Source organism: Chiloscyllium plagiosum, chromosome 12, assembly GCF_004010195.1.
Source record: "Chiloscyllium plagiosum isolate BGI_BamShark_2017 chromosome 12, ASM401019v2, whole genome shotgun sequence".
Taxonomy (NCBI): Eukaryota; Metazoa; Chordata; class Chondrichthyes; order Orectolobiformes; family Hemiscylliidae; genus Chiloscyllium; species Chiloscyllium plagiosum.
In genome coordinates this window covers 87,427,846-87,451,792 of record NC_057721.1, presented here as the reverse complement: position 1 = coordinate 87,451,792, position 23,947 = coordinate 87,427,846, and the positions used below count along the sequence as shown (strand labels likewise).

General features: G+C 49.6%; 1 protein-coding gene across 1 annotated transcript in view; it reads right to left on the bottom strand.

Annotated features, from left to right (window-relative positions):
- Positions 1-3,613, bottom strand: part of LOC122554869 (serine/threonine-protein kinase Nek9) — an 80,956-nt gene extending 77,343 nt beyond the window's left edge. Inside the window, exon 1 of the mRNA XM_043700217.1 lies at positions 3,446-3,613. Coding sequence (XP_043556152.1) covers positions 3,446-3,613 — 168 coding nt within the window. The remainder of the gene's footprint in view (positions 1-3,445) is intronic.
- Between the last annotated feature and the right edge of the window lie 20,334 nt (positions 3,614-23,947).

The window sequence follows — 23,947 nt, the reverse complement described above, 5'->3', positions numbered from 1 at the left end:
ATGGATGGTTTTCAGTTCAGTAACATGGGAAGAGTGGTGTATTTCAAGGATTTGGATGGAGGACCTGAAATTATGGTTGATAAAGTTTTCTTTCTACGTTTGTGTCATTAGAAAATAAGTTAATACAAGGTTGTATGAAGCCTGCAGATAGGAAGAGTGAGTGAGTGAGTAAGAATGTGGCAGATACAGTATAATTTGGGAAAAAGTGAACTTTTCCACTTTAGCATGATTTAAATGGAGAGCAATTGTTGCTCTCTGATAATGAGTGGGATGCTGCTGCTGTGCTGGAACAAGAATCTCAAATGCAGAGTGCAGGAGACACAAGTGATCACGAAGGCAATTGAATGTTTTCATTTCTGGCACAGGGATTGGAATATAAAAGCAAGCTAATGTCAAGGGAGCCGCGCTGTCGGAGGGTCGGCGCCGAGGGAGCGCCGCGCTGTCGGGTCGGCGCCGAGGGAGCGCCGCGGGTGCGCCGCGCTGTCAGAGGGTCGGTGCTGAGGGAGGGTCGGCGCCGAGGGAGTGCCGTGCTGTCGGAGGGTCGGCGCCGAGGGAGTGCCGTGCTGTCGGAGGGTCGGCGCCGAGGGAGTGCCGTGCTGTCGGAGGGTCGGCGCCGAGGGAGACCGCCTCCTGGCGGCTGGAGGAGCGCAGTGACCGCCCCCTGGCGGCTGGAGGAGCGCACTGACCGCCCCCTGGCGGCTGGAGGAGCGCACTGACCGCCTCCTGGCGGCTGGAGGAGCGCAGTGACCGCCCCCTGGCGGCTGGAGGAGCGCACTGACCGCCCCCTGGCGGCTGGAGGAGCGCACTGACCGCCTCCTGGCGGCTGGAGGAGCGCAGTGACCGCCCCCTGGCGGCTGGAGGAGCGCACTGACCGCCCCCTGGCGGCTGGAGGAGCGCACTGACCGCCTCCTGGCGGCTGGAGGAGCGCAGTGACCGCCCCCTGGCGGCTGGAGGAGCGCACTGACCGCCCCCTGGCGGCTGGAGGAGCGCACTGACCGCCTCCTGGCGGCTGGAGGAGCGCAGTGACCGCCCCCTGGCGGCTGGAGGAGCGCACTGACCGCCCCCTGGCGGCTGGAGGAGCGCACTGACCGCCTCCTGGCGGCTGGAGGAGCGCAGTGACCGCCCCCTGGCGGCTGGAGGAGCGCACTGACCGCCCCCTGGCGGCTGGAGGAGCGCACTGACCGCCTCCTGGCGGCTGGAGGAGCGCAGTGACCGCCCCCTGGCGGCTGGAGGAGCGCACTGACCGCCCCCTGGCGGCTGGAGGAGCGCACTGACCGCCTCCTGGCGGCTGGAGGAGCGCAGTGACCGCCCCCTGGCGGCTGGAGGAGCGCACTGACCGCCCCCTGGCGGCTGGAGGAGCGCACTGACCGCCTCCTGGCGGCTGGAGGAGCGCAGTGACCGCCCCCTGGCGGCTGGAGGAGCGCACTGACCGCCCCCTGGCGGCTGGAGGAGCGCACTGACCGCCTCCTGGCGGCTGGAGGAGCGCAGTGACCGCCCCCTGGCGGCTGGAGGAGCGCACTGACCGCCCCCTGGCGGCTGGAGGAGCGCACTGACCGCCTCCTGGCGGCTGGAGGAGCGCAGTGACCGCCCCCTGGCGGCTGGAGGAGCGCACTGACCGCCCCCTGGCGGCTGGAGGAGCGCACTGACCGCCTCCTGGCGGCTGGAGGAGCGCAGTGACCGCCCCCTGGCGGCTGGAGGAGCGCACTGACCGCCCCCTGGCGGCTGGAGGAGCGCACTGACCGCCTCCTGGCGGCTGGAGGAGCGCAGTGACCGCCCCCTGGCGGCTGGAGGAGCGCACTGACCGCCCCCTGGCGGCTGGAGGAGCGCACTGACCGCCTCCTGGCGGCTGGAGGAGCGCAGTGACCGCCCCCTGGCGGCTGGAGGAGCGCACTGACCGCCCCCTGGCGGCTGGAGGAGCGCACTGACCGCCTCCTGGCGGCTGGAGGAGCGCAGTGACCGCCCCCTGGCGGCTGGAGGAGCGCACTGACCGCCCCCTGGCGGCTGGAGGAGCGCACTGACCGCCTCCTGGCGGCTGGAGGAGCGCAGTGACCGCCCCCTGGCGGCTGGAGGAGCGCACTGACCGCCCCCTGGCGGCTGGAGGAGCGCACTGACCGCCTCCTGGCGGCTGGAGGAGCGCAGTGACCGCCCCCTGGCGGCTGGAGGAGCGCACTGACCGCCCCCTGGCGGCTGGAGGAGCGCACTGACCGCCTCCTGGCGGCTGGAGGAGCGCAGTGACCGCCCCCTGGCGGCTGGAGGAGCGCACTGACCGCCCCCTGGCGGCTGGAGGAGCGCACTGACCGCCTCCTGGCGGCTGGAGGAGCGCAGTGACCGCCCCCTGGCGGCTGGAGGAGCGCACTGACCGCCCCCTGGCGGCTGGAGGAGCGCACTGACCGCCTCCTGGCGGCTGGAGGAGCGCAGTGACCGCCCCCTGGCGGCTGGAGGAGCGCACTGACCGCCCCCTGGCGGCTGGAGGAGCGCACTGACCGCCTCCTGGCGGCTGGAGGAGCGCAGTGACCGCCCCCTGGCGGCTGGAGGAGCGCACTGACCGCCCCCTGGCGGCTGGAGGAGCGCACTGACCGCCTCCTGGCGGCTGGAGGAGCGCAGTGACCGCCCCCTGGCGGCTGGAGGAGCGCACTGACCGCCCCCTGGCGGCTGGAGGAGCGCACTGACCGCCTCCTGGCGGCTGGAGGAGCGCAGTGACCGCCCCCTGGCGGCTGGAGGAGCGCACTGACCGCCCCCTGGCGGCTGGAGGAGCGCACTGACCGCCTCCTGGCGGCTGGAGGAGCGCAGTGACCGCCCCCTGGCGGCTGGAGGAGCGCACTGACCGCCCCCTGGCGGCTGGAGGAGCGCACTGACCGCCTCCTGGCGGCTGGAGGAGCGCAGTGACCGCCCCCTGGCGGCTGGAGGAGCGCACTGACCGCCCCCTGGCGGCTGGAGGAGCGCACTGACCGCCTCCTGGCGGCTGGAGGAGCGCAGTGACCGCCCCCTGGCGGCTGGAGGAGCGCACTGACCGCCCCCTGGCGGCTGGAGGAGCGCACTGACCGCCTCCTGGCGGCTGGAGGAGCGCAGTGACCGCCCCCTGGCGGCTGGAGGAGCGCCCTGACCGCCCCCTGGCGGCTGGAGGAGCGCACTGACCGCCCCCTGGCGGCTGGAGGAGCGCACTGACCGCCCCCTGGCGGCTGGAGGAGCGCACTGACCGCCCCCTGGCGGCTGGAGGAGCGCACTGACCGCCCCCTGGCGGCTGGAGGAGCGCACTGACCGCCCCCTGGCGGCTGGAGGAGCGCACTGACCGCCCCCTGGCGGCTGGAGGAGCGCACTGACCGCCCCCTGGCGGCTGGAGGAGCGCACTGACCGCCCCCTGGCGGCTGGAGGAGCGCACTGACCGCCCCCTGGCGGCTGGAGGAGCGCACTGACCGCCCCCTGGCGGCTGGAGGAGCGCACTGACCGCCCCCTGGCGGCTGGAGGAGCGCACTGACCGCCCCCTGGCGGCCGGAGGAGCTGCCCCCTCGCCCCCTGGCGGCTGGAGGAGCGCACTGACCGCCCCCTGGCGGCTGGAGGAGCGCAGTGACCGCCCCCTGGCGGCTGGAGGAGGCTGTGACACTCCCTTGACCATATAAGCACCTGTCTGAGCACACACACAGGTGACCCAGTGGAGGGCTTGTGTGTTGTGTTGTGGTAGTGCCCCTACCTCTGAGTCAGGAGGCTCTGTATGGGACAAAAAATAAAACAAAGATCTCTATATTCTCCAAATGTGAAACTCCGCAGGTCCAGCAGTGTCTGTGGAGAGAAAGCAGAGTTAATGTTTCGGGTCAGAACGAGGTGACGAACTGGACTCAACGTGTCAACTCGAGGGCCCACTGAGCTTCCCCAGCAAGTTCCTGGTTTTGATTAGAAAATAGCAATATCTCAGAGTTGCTGTTCTCATCATACGGTGTAGAAGGAGGCCATTCTGCCCAACGAGTCCCACTGAAGAGTATCCCACCCAGACCCACACTATTTTCATGGTTGCACTGGCTAACCATTCTGAGGGCACATTGGAAACAGCCAAGGCCCAACCTGGTGCCATCTGCCCCAGTTGTTGAGAAGCTGTGGTCTGGCACTAGGCCCTGACTCAGTCAGAGGATATGCCACAGAGTCATAGAGATGTACAGCACGGAAACAGACCCTTCGGTCCAACCTGTCCATGCTGACCAGATATCCCAACCCAATCTAGTCCCACCTGCCAGCACCCGGCCCATATCCCTCCAAACCCTTCCTAGAAAACATTGCCCCTTAGATCTCTTTTATATCTTTCCCCTCTCACCCTTAACCTATGCCCTCTCGTTCTGGCCTCCCTGACTTTGTCTATTTATCCTATCCATGCCCCTCATGATTTTGTAAACCTCTATAAGGTCAACCCTCAGCCTCTGACGCTCCCGGGAAATCAGCCCCAGCCTGTTCAGCCTTTCCCTGTAGCTCAAATCCTCCAACCCTGGCAACATCCTGGTAAATCTTTCCTGAACTCTTTCAAGTTTCACAACATCCTTCCGATGTCTCACCTCTTCACACAGGCTTATTCCCCACTCAGCCCCCAGGGCACCAGCACCGCTGTCTTAGATGAGCTGAATGTTTATGAAGTGTTGACAGTGGGAGACTGGGCAGGAATGTGTGTTGATCATTTTCTCAGGAGGAAGGAAAGGTGTGGATGGGAGTTTAGCAGCGGGCGTGCTGAGACTGGGCACAGTCGGGTGTGACAGGAGGTGGAAATGAGCAATGATGCTGCAGATGTGGCTCTCTCAGTTAACTGCATGGCTGGTTGTTATTGCAGACAAATGCCAACAGCGAGAGTTCAATTACTGCATTGGCAGAGATCACATGAAGGACTCTCCTTCAATCTCTCCCATCACCTGAGGCATGGTAACCCTCAGATTAAAACCACCACTAGTCATCTCAGTCTAATGAGAGAGCAGCCCTATGGTCCAGTCAGAAAAAGGCAACTTTACGCATTAGATCACAGATAGACTGGGTTTCATATTGACGTATATTAGATCGGGGGTTAATACCCCTATATATTGTATCAGCGATGGGCTGGGATTAATATTGATGTATATTAGATCACAGATAGACAAGGGTTAATATCCCTGTATTTTATATCAGAGATAGACTGATGGGCTGGGATTAATATTGATGCATATTATATCAGAGACAGAATGGTTTTCTTTATTTAACATATTTTTCTAATCGACCTGTTCAGAAAGGAACAGGTGGGACTTGAACCTGGGCCTCCTGGTCGGTAGACATCAGACCAGAGATGGACTGGGGTTCAATGTTTGTGCAGAATGGAGTTGAGAGATGGATTGTGAGCGTTGATCTGTATGGGCTGGAGTCAATGGTGTGAACAGGACACAATCCAATAAGGAGAAAGAATGGTGACTACAGTGCTGACGGGAGGGCAGTATTTTTAGCATTTCCTATTTTTAGAAGCCAGCTGTGAGCGAGAGTCTCTGCAAACAGCAGTATGTCATTGCCTGGGGCTCTGGCTGCTAGCTACATCTCCCACTCCAGCAGAGCTCACACTCACTCACACTCTCTCTCTCACACTCTGATGTACCGCTGCTCCTGCTAATTTTAGCTACCTACCAAACAGCCTCTCTCTCTTTCAGTGTATGACAAAGCCACAAGCACCCCGTTCTTAAAGACCCTCACTTCCTTCTGGGAAACATTAATGTCTGTAACTACAGGTCCTGTAATTCATGTTTAGATAGAAGATAGGTAGATCGAATCTCTACAGTGTGGAAACAAGCGATTTGGCCCGGGAGCGTCGGAGGCTGAGGGGTGACCTTATAGAGGTTTATAAATCATGAGGAGCATGGGTAGGGTAAATAGACAAAGTCCTTTCCCTCGGGTGGCGGAGTCCAGAACTAGAGGGTGAGAGGAGAAAGATAAAAGAGACCTAAGGGGCAACTTTTTCACACAGAGGGTGGTACGTGTATGGAATGAGCTGCCAGAGGATGTGATGGAGACTGATACAATTGCAACATTTAAGAGGCATCTGGATGGGTATATGAATAGGAAGGGTTGGAGGGATATGGGGTAAAAACAATGGCTGCAGATGCTGGAAACCAGATTCTGGGTTAGTGGTGCTGGAAGAGCACAGCAGTTCAGGCAGCATCCAAGGAGCAGCGAAATCGACGTTTCGGGCATGAAGGGCTTTTGCCCGAAACGTCGATTTTGGAGGGATATGGGCCGGGTGCTGGAAGGTGGGACTAGATTGGGTTGGGATTTCTGGTTGGCATGGACAGGTTGGACCGAAGGGTCTGTTTCCATGTTGTACATCTCTATGACTCTATGACTATGACTATAAGTCTACACCAACCCTCTGAAGAGTATCCCACCCCAACCCATTCTCCTACCCTATTACTCTACATTTCCGCTGACTATTGCAGCTAACCTATACACCCCTGAGCACTATGAACAATTTAGCATGGCCAATTCACCTAACCTGATTTGGAGGTGCTGGTGTTGGACTGGGGTGTACAAAGTTAATAGTCACACAACACCACACAATAGGATTATTTGGAAGCACTAGCTTTCGGAGCACTGCTCCTTCATCAGGTGATTGTGGAGAATAAGATCATAGGGCACAGAATTTATAGCAAAAGTTTACAATATGATGTAACAAATTATATATTGAAAAAGACCTGGATTGTTTGTTAAGTCTCTCATCTTTTAGAATGGGCACGTTGCTTTCAGTTCTTTAATATGTAAATTTCAGAACTTTCTAAAAGTTACATTCTCAAGTGAACTTTAACAATTGGTGTCATGTCGGCTCAGGTAATGCATTGGAGTGGTGAGCTGTCCTGTGTGAGACTGTCTGTGCCACAATGGGTCAGACTGAATATAATCTAAAAAAACAGATTTACGGAATCTTACATGGATTAATGCAGTTTTTGAGCAAAATAAAATGTAATTCTACAAAGTACAAATAAACCCCACAAACTTATATGTGACCTTCCAAAACCTTCCCCATGCCTCCACTTCTCGCCTTTAAACAACCACCAAACCTCAAACAGATCATTGTTCACAGCAAACTGCCTGACCTTCAGGACAATACCATACAATCTTGTCATGGTAGACACTGCAAGATGTGTCAGAGTGTTGACATGGATACCACCATTACATGTAAAGACACCTCCCACTATGTGCGGGGCAGGTACTCACATGACTCGGCCAACAATCTCTATATCTTAGTGAGTTTTGAGAAGATTTGTAGCTCAGGTTGAGGTTTTAGATGTTGGTTTGCTCGCTGAGCTGAAAGGTTCATTTCCAGATGTTTCATTACCTTACTGGGTAACATCTTCAGTGGGCCTCATGCGCATGAGGCTTCATATGAGGCCCACTGAAGATGTTACCCAGTAAGGTAATGGAACAAATGGAAATGAACTTTTCAGCTCAGTGAGCAAACCAACATCTAAAATCTCTATCTCATACGCTGCAGGCAAGGATTCCCTGAGGCATGGTACATTGGTGAGACCGAGCAGAGGCTACCGCAACAGATGAAAGGACACTCATCAATAATTAACAGACAGGAGTGTTTGCTCCCAGTTGGGGGAACACTTAAGCGGTCTGCGACATTCGACCTTGGAGTTTTGGGTGACCATCCTCCAAGACAGCAGGTAACCCCACTGCATTATACACACACACATTCCTACAGACCCATACACAGATAAATTCTGTATCCTACGATCTTACACTACACAACCACCTAACGAAGGATCAGCGTTCCCAGAGGAGCACCCAGAGGATACCTACGGAGACATGGGGAGAATGAGGCTGGATCCAACCCGGGTCCCTGGCACTGTGAGGCAGCAGCACTAACCACTGAGCCACTGTGCTGCCCTCAAATGTTTCATTGGCTAATCTCACATCTCCAGACTCACTCTCCCTAATCCGGTCACTCTGAGAAAAAGAGGTTACAATCAACAGGCAAGTGAGGTTTCTGAAAACTGACAGTATCAAGGCAGGGAAACAGTGGGAAAGAGAGAGAGAGAAAGGCAGGGAACACTTAAACCAAGCCCAATATCTTTTTCTGAATATTTAAACAGAAAAGGGATAGTTAACGAATTATGAAGCTGATTAGGGGTCAAAAATGTTTTGAAGAGACAGAGGGCATGACAATAGCAACAACCTACATTTATACAGTATATTTCATATTATAAACTGTTGCAAAGTGCTTCACGGCAGAGTTATAAAACGGTCTCAGAGACACAGCCATATGAGGACAAGTGTCCAAAAGCTGAATGCAAGGAAATGGGGAATGTTGGAAATACTCAGCAGGTAAGGCAGAGACAAAAACTGAGCCAGCTCCCCAGGGTTAATGGCCTTACATCAGAAAGCTCCTCTGTACTGCAGCATTTTGCAATGTCACTCCATTTAAAACATTTGGTTTTTTTTTCTATTTTTTCTGCCAAAATGACCAAGTTCATATTTTCTCACATTACCCTCCATCTGCCACATTTTTACCCACTCACATATATCCCTTTGAAAATCTCATAATCTACTCACAGTTTGCTTCTTATTTCGCTTTGTGTCACCAATAAGCCTGGTTTCAATGTACTCACTCCCTTCATCCAAGTCACTGATACAGGTTGGAAATCATTCAGGCGCCAGCACTGACCCTACCCCCAAACGTCAATTAAAAATGTTGTTAATTGAAAGTCCCAAATTGAAAATGAATTATTTATCCCAACTCTGTGCTTCTTGCAAGCTAATCAATCATCAACCCATGCTAAAATATCATCCCCTGAAACCATAACCTCAATCTTGTGCAGTAACTTTTATGTGGTTCCTGATAGAACATATTTTAAAAGTTCAAATCCACTTCATCTACTGGCTCCCTTTGTTCAGCCCACTTGTCACACCCTCAAAACTGTGAATACATTTATGAAAATTCACATGAATGCATGAATCTCCTCCCTGCAAATTATTACAGTGTCCCAGGCTTTCTTTATCCAGTATGGAAAACAATACAAAATCCTCTTTTCACAATCTCCTGATTCTCTCTTCGATGGTCCATATCCCCGCAACATTTCCCTTCTCCTAATATTTCAGTTTGCACATTTGGTGCTGATATATCTGGGGAGGCTTTGAATCATCTCTTTTTGCACCTCGTATGACTTTAACCCAAAACTTTTGTTGTTTTATCGTAACTCATTCAGTCTGTGAGGGTTCAACTTTTACTTGCTTTTGAGTAAGCTTTTCGCTTTTGCTGAGTACTCTGTTGACTGTGTCATCACCATTTCACACATGTGTGTGTGTTTGTCTGTCCCAGGGTTCGATTCCAGCCTCGGGTGACTGTGTGGAGTTTGCACATTCTCCCCGTGTCTGTGTGGGTTTCACCGGGTGCTCCGGTTTCCTCCCACAGTTTAAGGATGTGCAGGTCAGGTGGATTGGCCGTGGGAAATGCAGGGATAGGTGCGGGGTGGATCTGGATGGGATGTCCTTTGGAGGGTCGGTGTAAGCTCGATGGGCTGAATGATCTCCTTCCACACTGTAGGGAGTCTATGATTTGATGTTTTAGTCAGGGGTCAATGTAGACTTTAGCCATGCTTAGATTTTTCTGAGCACAGAATACATTATAAATGTTTAACCACATATTTTTAAACATTTTGAATGTTTTTCTTGCCCCTTTCCTGATAAATATTTCAGTACAATAGTCCTCATCCAACCCTGACACATCACCTGACTGCTGCCTGCATGGACCTGTGGGGGGGGTTACTTGGTTTTACTGGATCAGACGCAATGTTTGGGAACTGCCCAGAGACACATTCCGTCAGTAATACACCCGCCTATTCGGCTCTGATGCCAAGACCTAATCCATGGCAACATAACATTCCCACCCCAAACTGGAGACATGTTAATTGATGGGAAAGGGGTGGAGACTGACTGTAACCAGATCTGGCCTGGAACTGCACAGACACAGAGGTTACAGCAGCATTGAAGGTAATATTCAGGACCTGAGTGTGTGTGTGAGAGAGACACACACACAGAAAGATAGAGAGCGAGATAAACACACACTCGCACACAATTACAAAATGTGTGAGACATAGAGAGAGATTAGGAGCTAGTTATTCTGAACTTTGTTCCAAACTAATTCCCCCGAAGCTAAGGGTTGGGTAGATGACGTTTCAGAAATTGATGGCACTTTGTGCTGCTGAGTTAAACCGAGAACCAGCCCAGGTATAAACTGATCACTAGATGGCAATACTGCTCTCATATCTGAGAGGGAGGGTCAGGGGAGAGGGAGAAAGATGAAGAGGGAAAGAGGAAGGGAGAGATGGTATGGGTATAGAGAAGGGAGAGACAGGAGGCAATATTGAGGAAAGGAGGGGGTGGGAAGGGGATGGGGACAGACTGGGATGGAGACGGAGCAGGAGGGTGGGAGACATTGTTAGATAGTCGAGATTAAGCTTAGTTTCTCTGATTAGTGTAAAATGAGAGATGGTCCATGTTCCACTGGGATCAGTGATAGGACCCTTCTCCATTCATAAAAACCACATCAACAATTTCAACATTTGCAGGTATATTGGAGGCTGTAGTTAATATAGAGGAACAAACTACAGGAAGTTAGAGAGACATGCATAAGGTGAATGACAAAGGTCTTTTCCATAGGGTGGGGGTTTCAAGAGTAGAAAGTGAGAGGAAAAATATTTTAAAAGGGGGCATTTTTTTACACAGAGAGTGGTTCATGTGTGGAATGAACTTCCAGAGCAAGTGGTGGATGCGGGTACAGTGACAGCATGTAAAAGACATTTGGATAAGGACATCAATAGGAAAGGTTTGGAGGGATATGGACCAGGAGCAGGCAGGTGGGACTAGTTTAGTTTAGGAACATGATCTGCATGGACTGGTTGGACTGAAGGGTCCGTTTCCATGCCGACTGACTCTATGCCTCTATGAATAGATTTGCAGAACAGAAATAGAATTGACAAATTATAGGGTTAAGGAGAATCTAGAGGGCATTTATAAGTACATTTAGGATCATAGAGTAATGTGGGATAGAATAGGGTCCCTCAAAGATCAGCAAGGCGGCCTTTGTGTGAAGCCGCAGGAGATGGGGGAGATACTAAACGGGTATTTTGCATCAGTATTTACTGTGGGAAAGGACATGGAGGATATAGAATGTAGGGAAATAGATGGTGACATCTTGAAAAATTTTACAGAGGAGGAAGTGCTGGATGTCTTGAAATGCAAAAAGTTGGATAAATCCCCAGGACCTGATCAGGTGTACTCGAGAACTCTGTGAGAAGCTAGAGAAGTAATTGCTGGGCCTCATGCTGAAATATTTGTATCATCGATAGTCACGGGTGAGGTGCCCAAAGACTGGAGGTTGGCTAACGTGGTGCCACTGTTTAAGAAGGGCGGTAAGGACAAACCAGGGAACTATAGATTGGTGAGCCTGACATTGGTGGTGGGCAAATTGTTGGAGGGAATCCTGAGGGACAGGATGTAAATGTATTTGGAAAGGCAAGGACTGATTAGGGATAGTCAACATAGCTTTGTGGGTGGGAAATCATGTCTCACAAACTAGATTGAATTTTTTGAAGAAGTAACAAAGAGGATTGATGAGGGCAGAGTGGTAGATGTGATCTATATGGACTTCAGTAAGGCGTTCAACAAGAGTCCCCATGGGAGACTGGTTAGCAAGGTTAGATCTCATGGAATACAGGGAGAACTAGCCATTTGGATACAGAACTGGGACAGAGGGTGGTGGTGGTGGAGGGTTAGTTTTCAGATTGGAGGCCTGTGACCAGTGGAGTGCCACACGGATCGATGCTGGGTCCACTGCTTTTCGTCATTTATATAAATTATTTGGATGTGAACATAGGAGGTATAGTTAGTAAGTTTGCAGATGACACCAAAATTGGAGGTGTAGTGGACAGCGAAGAAAGTTATCTTAGAGTACAACAGGATCTGGACCAGATGGGCCAATGGGCTGAGGAGTGGCAGGTGGAGTTTAATTCAGATAAATGTGTGGTATTGCATTTTGGAAAAGCAAATCAGAAAAGAGCTTATAAACTTAGTGGTAAGGAGAAAGTGAGGACTGCAGATGCTGGAGATTATACTGGTGTTGGAAAAGCACAGCACGGCAGGCAGCATCTGAGGAGCAGGAGAATCAATGTTTCAGGCAAAAGCCTTTTCATCAGGAATGAGGCTTGTGGGCTGGGCAGCTGAGAGATAAATGGGAGGGGGAGGGGGCTGGGGGAAGGTAGCTGGGAATATGATAGATGGATGGAGGTGGGGGTGAAGGTGATAGGTTGGAAGGGATGGTGGAGTGGAAAGGTGGGAAGGAAGATGGACAGGGCAAGGGGGCAGTGCCAAGTTGGAGGCTTGTGTCTGGGATAACATGGGGGAGAGGGGAAATGAAGAAACTGGTCAAGGTTTTGAATCGTTTCAGAAAACATCTCTGGGACACCCAAACACCACCTTGCAGATCATTTCAGAGAACATCTCTGAGACACATGCATCAACCAAGCCCACTGCCCCATGACTAAACACTTCAACTCCCCCTCCCACTCTACCAAGGACATGCAGGTCCTGGGTCTCCTCCATTGCCACACTCTTAACACCCAAGACCTAGAGGAGGAACACATAATCTTCCACCTCAGGACCCTGCAACCACAAGGCATCGATGTGGACTTTGCCAGTTTCCTCAGTTCCCCTCCCCCCACCTTATCCCAGACCCAAGCTTCCAACTTGGCACCGGCCCCATGACCTGTCCATCCTGTCCATCTTCCTTCCCATCTACCCGCTCCACCCTCCTCGCTGACCTATCACCATTACCCCCCACCTTCATCCACCTATCGCACTCTCAGCTACCTTCCCTCCAGCCCCACCCCCTCCCATTTATCTCTCCACCCCCGAGGCTCCCAGCCTCATTCCTGATGAAGGGCTTTTGCCGGAAACGTTGATTCTCCTGCTCCTCGGATACTGCCTGACCTGCCGTGCTTTTCCAGCACTACGCTCTCAACTTAATGGTAAGGTCCTGGAGAGTGTTGCTGAACAAAGAGACCTTGGAGTGCAGGTTCATAGCTCCTTGAAAATGGAGTCGCAGGTAGATAGGATAGTGTGGGGCCTTGTCATTAGCAATATTGTGGTGTGAGAACCTTTGGGGCAGAGTGACCATAATATGGTAGAATTCTTCATTAAGATGGAGAGCGACACAATTAAATCTGAAACTAGGGTCCTGAACTTAAAGAAAGCTACCTTTGATGGTATAAGGCATGCATTGACTAGGATAAGCTGCCCAAGCATACTCAAAGGGTTGACAGTGGATAGTCAATGGCAGACATTTGAAGAATACATGGATGAACTTCAACAATTGTACACTTTAACCCTATCACTGACTTCCCTTGTTAGTCATGGTTGAGCCACCCTCTCTGGTTTTCAGACTATGTATTCAGTTCAACAATTTTGGATCACAATGTGTTGCCCCATTTTTCCAGACAGCAGTCATTGGTAATTATTCCAGTTATTTAGTTATTCTTCCTCGATGTTGTTTCTTTATGATACATCCTTCCTATAGTGTGGGGACCAGAACTGCCCACAGTACTCCAGCTGTGGCCTCACTATAGTCCTGTACATCTCCAGCATCACCTCCTTGCTCTTCCACTCTATGTCACAACTGATAACGTAGTGTCCCAATGCCACCTTAACCAGCCTATTAACCTGCTGTACGTCGTACTGGGATCTGAGGACAAGCTCCCCAAGATCTCTGTGTCCCTCTGAGATTCCCAGTGTCCTCTGAGATTCCCAGTGAACTTCTGAGATTCCCAGTGTCCCTCTGAGATTCCCAGTGACCCTCTGAGATTCCCCGTGTCCCTCTGAGATTCCCCGTGACCCTCTGAGATTCCCCGTGTCCTGCCATTCATTGAGTGCTCTCTTGTCATGTTAATTCTTCCAAAGTGCATCACCTCACATCAGTCAACGTTAAATCCCATCTGCCACTGATCCCATCTGACCAATCCGTTTATATCCTCCTGTAACCTAACACCTTCCTCTCATTATAACTACCCAGCCAATCTTTGTGTCATCTACAAATGTATTTATCATCACCACACACACCCCCCCCTCCATATTCTCATCTCCATCATTTATGAATATCACAAACAATAAGGAACCCAGCATTGATCCCTGTGGGACACCCACTGCACACCGAGCTCCAGTCACACAAACAGCTGTCTATCACCACCCTCTGTCTCCTGTCAGTAAGTGAAGTTTGGATCCATTTTGTTATATCTCTACCTTTTTCCTGTTCTGATGAAAGGTCACCAACCTGAAACATTAGTATATCTGGTCAAAAGTCCAATATAGAATCAAAGAGATGTGCAGCACAGAAACAGACCCTTCAATTCAACTCGTCTATGCCAACTGATATCTTAAATTAATCTAGATGCATTTGCCAGCAATTGGCCCATATCCCTCTGAACTCTTCCCATTCATGTACCCATCCCAGATGCCTTTTAAATGCAGTAATTGTACCAGCCTCCAGGGAAGATCTGGTCCCACCTGGGGCAGGGGGTGGTGGCTTGCTGATGATTGCAGAATGTTCAGCACCATTTGTGATTCTTCTGATGCTGAAGCAGTCCATAGGGATGTTGTGAAACTCGAAAGGGTTCAGAAAACATTTACATGGATGTTGCCAGGGTTGGAGGGTTTGAGCTATAGGGAGTGGGTGAACAGGCTGGGGCTGTTTTCATTGGAGCATCAGGGCTGAGGGGTACCGTATAGAGATTTATAACATCATGAGGGACATGGATACGGTAAATAGACAAAGTCTTTTCCCTGGTGTGGGCGAGTCCAGAACTAGAGGACATAGGTTTAGGGTGAGAGGGGAAAGATATAAAAGAGACCTAAGGGGTGGTGTGTGTATGGAATGAGCTGCCAGAGGAAGTGGTGGAGGCTGGTACAGCTGCAACATTTAAGAGGCATCTGGATGAGTGTGGACGTTAGGGGCTGAATGGCCTCAAACTGCACTGTGGGAATTCAGTGGTTCTACATAAAAACAGTAGCTATGAAAGCAGGTCAGAGGCTAGGAATACTGCAGTGAGTAACTCACCACCTGACTCCCCAAAGCCTGTCCACCATCTACAAGGCACAAGTCAGGAGTGTGATGGAATACTCCCCACTTGCCCTGGATGGGGGCAGCTCCAACAACACTCAGGAAACTTGACACCATCCAGGACAAAGCAGCCGCTTGATTGGCCCCACATCCACAAGCATCCACTCCCTCTACCATCGAATGTTCCAGATTCTAGGAAATTGCCGATTAGAAGTTTTAATTTGTCAGATAATTCCCTCGGAGTCTGTTACGTTGATGATGCCACGAGACTCTTGACATGTAACTACACTTCTTCTGCAAGAGTGACTGTCTGAGCATCGGCATATCCCAGTTGTTAGCTCTCTCCCTCTGTTTCTCTCTCTCTCTCTCTCTCCCTCTGTTTCTCTCTCTCTCTCTCTCTCCCTCAGTCTCTCTCTCACTCTCTCCCTCAGTTCCTCTTTCTCTCTCTGTTTGTCTCTGTTTTTCTCTCTCTCTCTCTCTCTCCCTCAGTCTCTCTCTCTCACTCTCTCCCTCAGTTCCTCTTTCTCTCTCTGTTTGTCTCTGTTTCTCTCCCTCTCTGCACAGCGGCCACCTGACCCATGAGAATTCACATCATTTTCGGAGTTGGTTTGACATCGCCAACACCCAATAGTTTGGTTGTTAATATTTAAGTGGACTGTGTTTTCTGAACACGGCCCACAGTTACCACGAGTTAGTGTTGAGCTTTTTCTTGCTTCCACGCTCATTTTATTTCCTCCATATTCCTCGGTAAATATCCCACTCCCATCCTCTCAGCCTGAAACGTGTTGCCTCTGTGCTGTCAACATTGCCTCATGTGTTTGGTTAGTTTTCTTTGCCCAGAGACACATTCCGTCAGTAATAAACCCGCCTATTCGGCTCTGATGCCAAGAACTAATCCATGGCAACATAACATTCCCACCCCAAACTGAAGACATGTTAATTGATGGGAAAGGGGTGCAGACTGACTGTAACCAGATCTGGCCTGGAACTGCACAGACACAGAGGTTACAGCAGCATTAAAGGTAATATTCAGAACCTGAGTGTGTGTGTGAGAGAGAGAGAGACAGGGACAGAGAGAGAGGCAAAGAGATGGAGAGAAAGATGTAAAGACAGGAGAGGGAGAGACGGAAAGGCAAAGAGGGGAGAGGTAGAAGGCAGGAGAGAAAGAAGGAAAGACAGAGGGAAAGACAGAAGGAGAGAAAGTTAGGGAGTGGGGAAAGAGAGGAAGGGAGAGGCAAAGGGACAGAGAGATCAGTCGACATGACGTAAATAGGCCAAAGTAACACCCACACCCACCTTCAGCAAAAATACCACCTTTTCCCAGTTACTGTTATTTATAGGATCACAGAATCCCTCCAGAATCGAGGCAGCCTTTTGGCCAATGGTGACCAGACCAGCCCTCTGAAAAGCATCCCACCCACACTCACTCCCCTACCTTCTCCCTGCAGCCCTGTATTGCCCATGGCTAATCCACCCAGCTCACACCTCCCTGGACACTGCAGACAATTTAGCACGGCCAATCATTATTTTTCTTTTATTTTTCTCATTTTTGGTTTGGAACTATGAATTGCACTTGAGAACTGAACTTTGAGCTGTGAACAGCAGTTTGTTTTTGTAAAAAGATGATAACAATAGATTAAGGTTTGCTTTTGGGAACTGGCTTGGAAAGATAATTCAAGTTAATTATTGCTGTTGGAACAGTATTGACAGTCCAGTTCTGTAGAAGGGTCTTAGACCTGAAACATTAAGTTGCTTTCTCTGCACAGACCTGCTGAGTTTCTCCAGCAATTTCTGATTTTATTACAAAAGTAAGTTACTGCAGATGCTGGAAGATTGAAGCCAGCTCAGGGAGTGCTGGGAATATTCAGCACGCACGGCAGTGTCTGTGGAAGCGGAGAGTCCGGTCAGGAGCATTCTTTCCCTTCTCTTCTTCCTAGACATTCCCTCAGGATTGAGGGCAACTTCTTCCACTGCAGCTGAAAGGATTCTGGGATGGGTGGGGTAGGTTAAAGGCCAAAACAGAGCCTGCTCCACCACTCCCCACCCCAAATACACACAGCACATGGTGTCCAAATGGTTAGTTGAGGTTTCATCACTTGTCCCATGCCTCAAATTGATCTCTGCAAATTAGTGATGAGATCTATCTGTGCTCAGTGCGGTTCTGAAAGAGTCTGCTTCTATGTGATTGGTTACTAGCCTATTTCTCCTGGGAGTCAGTGAAGGGTGTTTGACCTCTTTATGGAAGCTGTGAGGGCACTCTCCATTTTGCAGGTCCTGCCTGGGAGCATCCTGCTGAGGTCCAGTTCTGAGTTGAGTCCTTGCTTCGGGAAACTGACATCAGGTACACGAGTGGCAAGTCCGTCACAGCATAGCTGGTTTGGAGTGATTAGAACCTAAAAGTGTAGTGCTGGGAAAGCACAGCCAGTCAGGCAGCATCCGATGAGCAAGAGAGTCAACATTTCAAGCATAAGCTCTTCATCAGGAATGTGTGGGGGGAGCCCGAGAGCTGAGAGATAAATGTGGCGGGGGTGGCGGGTACTGGGAAGGTAGATGAAGGGGGGATGATGGTGATGGGTCAGAGAGGAGGGGGGAGCAGATAGGTGGGAAGGAAGATAGACAGGTAGGACAGTTCAAGAGGACAGTGCCAGGTTGAAGGATTGGAACTGGGATAAGGTGGGGGGAGGGGAGATGAGGAAACTGGTGAAATCCACATTGATCCCATGTAGGACAGCAGATGTTGGAGATCAGAGTCCTCACTTTCTCCTAGTGATTAGAACCTGGATGCTGGGCACCTTTCCCTCATGTAGGTGCAGCAGGCAGTAAAGAAGGCAAATACTATGTTCATAGTGAGAGGATCCGAGTACAGGAGTAGGGATGTCTTGCTGCAATTGTTCGGAGCCTTGGTGAGACCCCACCTGGAATACTCTGTGCAGTTTTGGTCTCCTTATCTGAGGAAGGGTGTTCAGTTAGGAGAAACTTGTTCACCCAGAAGAGTGTTGGGCCTGTGGAAATTCTTGACCACAGAAAGCAATTGGAGCCAAGCTTTCAAGAACGACTTAGACATAGTATTTGGAGTTAAAGGGGTCAAAAGATATGGGATAAAAGCAGGCACAGGCTATTGAGTTGGATAATCAGTCATCAAACTGAATAGCACAGCCGGCTTGAAAGGCTGAATGACCCACTGTGGCTAGTTTCTATGTTTCTATATTCTAAAGCTTTGTACAGAATCTAGATTTTTCTAATCTATTACAAAATTGTGGTGAACAAAACATCTTTTTTTTATTTAAAGAGGTTGAGGAATCCAATAATGTGTGTGGGTGGTGGGCATTACGTGCAGATTCATTCCTGCTCTTATAAGGTTCTTGTGGCACAGTAGTAGTGTCATTACCTCTGGGCCAGGAGTATATGTACTGGGTTTATGTGCAACCTGTTTCAGAGGTATGTCATAACACACCTGAACAGCACAATTACAAAATGTAAAAACCATGCATGAGCAGGTGGTCTGTGCTTATACTATCAAACTCTCTAAATACCTGTATACTGTATATGAATGCTAAAACCTGGCTACCATCTCCCACCACCGCCCCCCCACCCCCCCCTCCCAACCAACCCGTTTTCCACAACTGAACATTGGTATGGGGATGGTCTTTCTCTATCATCAGAATTCCCCTTCTCTTTCACAGAATTCCCTCTGTCTGTGTTCGGGATTGCCCTTCTCTCTAATTGGGACTCCGTCACCCTCTGCTTGGAATATCCTCTGGAAGAGGTTCCTTATCCCTACACAGCCAGCACTTTGTCTTTATCTCTGTTTGGTATTCTGTGTTTGTTTATGTGTCTGTGTTAGGTGTTCCCCACATATTGGCTAGGATTTGGCATCGTCGACTACGTCTGGCGGGAAATTGTGGTCCTTGAAGAAGGAGGCCATCTGGGTTGTACAGTTTTGAAGAAGGGCTTATTCCTGAAGAAGGGCTTATGCCCGAAACATCGATTCTCCTGTTCCCTGGATGCTGCCTGACCTTCTGCGCTTTTCCAGCAACACATTTTCAGTTCCCCACATATTGTTAACCAGATTTATTAAGATGTGTTTGTGTTATTGTTCAGGTTAAAGGGTATTAATTGTCCTTAATTATATGTAAACAAAGGGTGATGGGGGCTAGTTGCATGGGAGTAGTGAGACTGCTTCTCAGTCAGAAGGTCCAGATTCACATTCCTGCTGCTGGGGTGTGACATAACATGTCCACAAAGTTGATTAAAAAGAATTATAAATACAGTGTACAGGTTAGCTGAAATACTGGCTGGATGAGGTATGTAAGTTTCAGCAAGTCAATAAGCCCTCTCCACAAAGAAAAGGTTCATTTTTGTTTCAGTCTCACCAGCCAGCTTGGAATCTGGGGTCCATTCTCTCTCACACACACTCTCTGATCAAGATTTTAGACAATTCTCCCAATGACCCTAAAGGACTGCCCATCCTCTTCCCAATGACTGTAAGAGTCTTCCTCCATTCCCTGCCACGATTATGAAGAACACCTCCAGCCCAGAGGAAAGTGCTGAGAAATAAGCAGATTCTCTTCCCCTCCAGCAGTTTTAAAAAGTGCTGATCAAATCTTTCACAGTTACCCTGAAGGACAGGCCACGTGCTGTACTTGGGGGACATCCCAGAGCCTCCCTCAGTGCCTGGGTGGGACTTCCCCAATTGCTCCTGGTAACTGAGGGACTCCCCTTTCCACTTGCTTTCAACCTGATACTTTAGCTGCAGAAACATTCCCTGTTTCCTCATGTTGAAATGGACTCCCTGAATTCCTCATTCTAGGCAGGAATTATGTGGTTTTCAGTTTAATGAGCAGTGTGTGAACTACGAGCAGGAAACAGGTAATGTTGGGTTATTTGTGCCTTGCCTCGGGCTAATAGCACATTCTATTCGGCTGTCTGACAAGGGAGGCTGAACAGGCACAGGCAAATCGGGTCTGCAAGGTACAGATAGCTGGAGGCCATTCTCTTAGACACTGATGCAATCAAAGTGCAATTGGCAAGGAGCCCTGATCTTCGGAAGGTACCGGAAGAACGGGATGTGGGGTTTGAACAGTTGTGGTTGTAATATTTCTGTTTGGGGTTTGGTCAGGGTGTGCCTTACTCAAGTACGTACCGTTCTCATGTGGGCACAATTTATTTTCATCTACATTCCCAATCACTGATTGTGTATGGAATCAGACAGAAGAATCCATTTCTCTACACCATTATAAACAAAACACAATCACTCATCAGACAGTGTTTAAACGCTCCCATTGCTGAGAAACCTACAGCACAGTTTGAGTTTTTGTTTGCCCAATCAAAGCTACTTCCTAAACCTAAGCCCAGAGATCACAGGAACAGTTAATGATAGGAGATCTTTTGGATCACAAATCTGTGCACAGCTCAGTTTATCCTGCTCAATCTACACAGCTACCAATGGGGTTTAACTAGTTCAAACCACAGCAGATCTGAGGCCAGGTTGGAAGCCTCCAAGGCTCCATTGTAAGGTTTACTCCCACAGACAAATGGTCTAGTTGACTGCAGTGCTACAGTTATACCCTGCCCAGGTCCAGAACTAGATTAACCATCTCTCACACCAGTAACTCAAAGCTTCCAATTTTGAACCAATTTGTAACCCAAAGAGATTCTTACAGTATCTCCTATGTGAGTTTGCTTGCTCAACTGCCAAGCAGTGTCTATAGGAGCTCTTCATGATTACGACAACTCATGTAGGAGTGACCTGTTTGCAGCAGAGACACACACACACATCCCAGTGAAGAGGGGTTACACCACATTGGTAGTGCATATTTCAGGAAACAGCTGTTTTCATGTCAGATGCTGATCTCTTCATTACCTCAAACACTGGACAATGGATTTCAGCCAGGAGATCTTGCTTCATCACTGTCACATTGAAACTCATAGATTGTGCAATACACACCGGCCCAGCCACCTGAGAAATAATGTTTTAAAACTGCTGGAGGGGAAGAGAATCTGCTTATTTCTCAGCACTTTCCTCTGGGCTGGAGGTGTTCTTCATAATCATGGCAGGGAATGGAGGAAGACTCTTACAGCAGGAGGCCATTCGGCCATTGTGACTACACTAGTCAACAAAGATCCAGCAAACAGTTCTGGCAAAACTTCAAATAAATGCAAAATACTACAGACATGGGCAATCTGAAACAAACACAATGTGTTCTGGAGAAACTCAGCGGGTCTGACATAATCTTCTGCAATGCAGTTCTGAAGAAGTCTTATCAGACTAGAAGTATGAACTCTATTTCTGTCTCCAAATTGGCTGCCAGATCTGCTGAGTTTCTCCTGCATTCTCCATGTTTGTTTCAACATAACCTGCCTTCTCTTGTATTCTATACCTCAGCTAATAAAGGTAAGTATTTCAATTGCTTTCTTGTGGAGGTGCTGGTGTTGGACTGGGGTGGATATGGTCAGATGTCAGACAACAACGGCTTATAGTCCAGCAGGTTCATTTGAAATCACAAGGTTTTGGAGCATTTGCTGCATGCCTTCTTAACCACTTTATCAAACTGCCCTTCTATCTTCAGTGCGAATGCTGCATCAAGGACCCTTTGATCTTCAATATTTTCCAGGGTCCTACATTCACAGTGTAATCTCTTGCATTGCTTGCCCTCCCTAATGCATTACCTCCCACCTTTCCAGGTTGAGTTCCATTTGCCCACCTCACCAATATGTTAGACACCTTATCACAAGTCTTGCTAAAGTCCATGTAGACCACATCAAATTCATTACCCTTATCGACACTGCTGGCTACCTCTTCAACATGTTCAATCAAATCTGTCAAACATAATCCTCCCTTAACAAATCTATGTCATCCATGAATAATTCATGTCTCTCCAAGTGCAGATATATTCTGACCCTCGGAATTCTTTCTAATACCCTCCTTACCATTGAAGTTAGACCGACTGGGCTGTAATTTCCTAGTGTATCCCTCCCTCCCTTTTTAGCAGAATGGGACGATGTCAGCAGTTCCAACTGCAAAAGGTTTTATAGATATGTGGAGAGAAAAATACTGGTGAAGACCAATGTAGGTCCCTTGCAGTTGGAATCGGGTGAATTCATAATGGACAACAAAGAGATAGCAGACCTGCTGAACAAATACTTTAGATAAATCTACACTAAGGAGGGAGCAGGGAGAGAGAAAAAGCAGGGAGAGAGAAAATGGGTTATGAAAGGCTGGTGAGCCTGACATCAGCATGGGGACATTGCTGGAGTCAATCATTAAGGATATAATAACGGAGCATTTGGAAAGAGGTGACAGAATCAGGCCCAGTCAGCATGGATTCACTGAAGGGAAATCATGCTTGACAAATCTTCTGGAATGTTTTGAGGATGTGACCAACAGAGTGGATGAGAGTGAATCAGTAGATGTTATGTATCTGGATTTTCAAAAGGCTTTTGACAAGGTTCCACATAAGAGGTGAGTTAAAAAAATATTAAAGTTCATGGTATAGCAGGTAATGTATTGACATGGATAGAGAGTTGAAATACACGGTTCCTTTTCAGAGTGACAGTGATGATGGGGTACCGCAGGGTTCAGTGCTGGGACCCCAGCTGTTCACAATATACGTTAATGATTTGGATGAAGGAGCTGAATGCAGTTTCTCCCCATCTGCAGATGACACTAAGCTGGGTGGCAGTGTGTGCTATGGGAAGGATGCTAAGAGGCTGCAGGGTGACTTGGACAGACTGACTGAATGGGCAGATACTTGGCAAATGTAATATAATGTGGATAAATGTGAGGTTATCCACTTTGGTCACCAAACAGGAGGGCAGATTATTATCTGAATGGTGGCAGTTTAGGAAAAGGTGAGTTGCAGTGAGACCTGGGTGTCATGGTGGAACAGTTGATGAAGGATGGCCCGCAGGTGCTGCAGGCAGTGAGGACAGCTAATGGCATGTTCTCTTTCACAGCAAGAGGATGAGAGTATCGGAGTAAGGATGTCTTGCTGCAGTTATACAGGGCCTTGGTGAGGCCACACCTTGAGGATTGTGTGTAGGTTCGGTCTCCTAGTCTGAGGAAGAACATCCTTGATATTGAGGGAGTCCAGCGAAGGTTCACCAGACTGATTCCCGGGATGGCAGGACTGACAGATGGGGAAAGACTGGATTGACTGGGCTGGGCTTGTACTCACTGGCATTTAGAAGAATGAGGATGGAATCTCACAGAAACATAAAATCTTGATGGGTCTGGACAGACTAGATGCGGGAAGAATGTACCCGATGTTGGGGAAGTCCAGAAGGGCCTCAGTCTAAGGATAAGGGGTAAGCCATTCAGGACTGAGATGAGGAAGAATTTCTTCACCCAGAGAGTTGTGAACCTGTGGAATTGTCTTCCACAGGAAGCTGTTGGGGCCAGTTCATTAGATAGACTCAAGAGGGAGCTGGACATGGCCCTTGCAGCTAAAGGGATCAAGGGGTATGGAGAGAGAGTGGGAATGGGATACTGAGATTGCATGATCAGCCATGATCATATTGAATGGTGGTACAGGCTCAAAGGGCCGAATGGCCTACTCCTGCAGCTATTTTCTATGTTTCTCCAGTCCTCTAAACACCTCATATTTGATCAGAGAGAATTTGACAATTACTGCTCGGGCCTGATTATCTCCTTCCTTGCCTTCTTCAATAATTTGTGATACATCTCATCCAGGCCTACTTTGAAGCTTGCTATAACTACTAGTACATCCTCTCTCTCTCTCTCTCTCCCTCTCACTCTGTTAATTTCTTCCACTTTCTTAGTGAGGACCCTGGTGTACAATCCAAAACCATGCATTAATTTTATTTGCCTGTTTAATCTACGTCTTT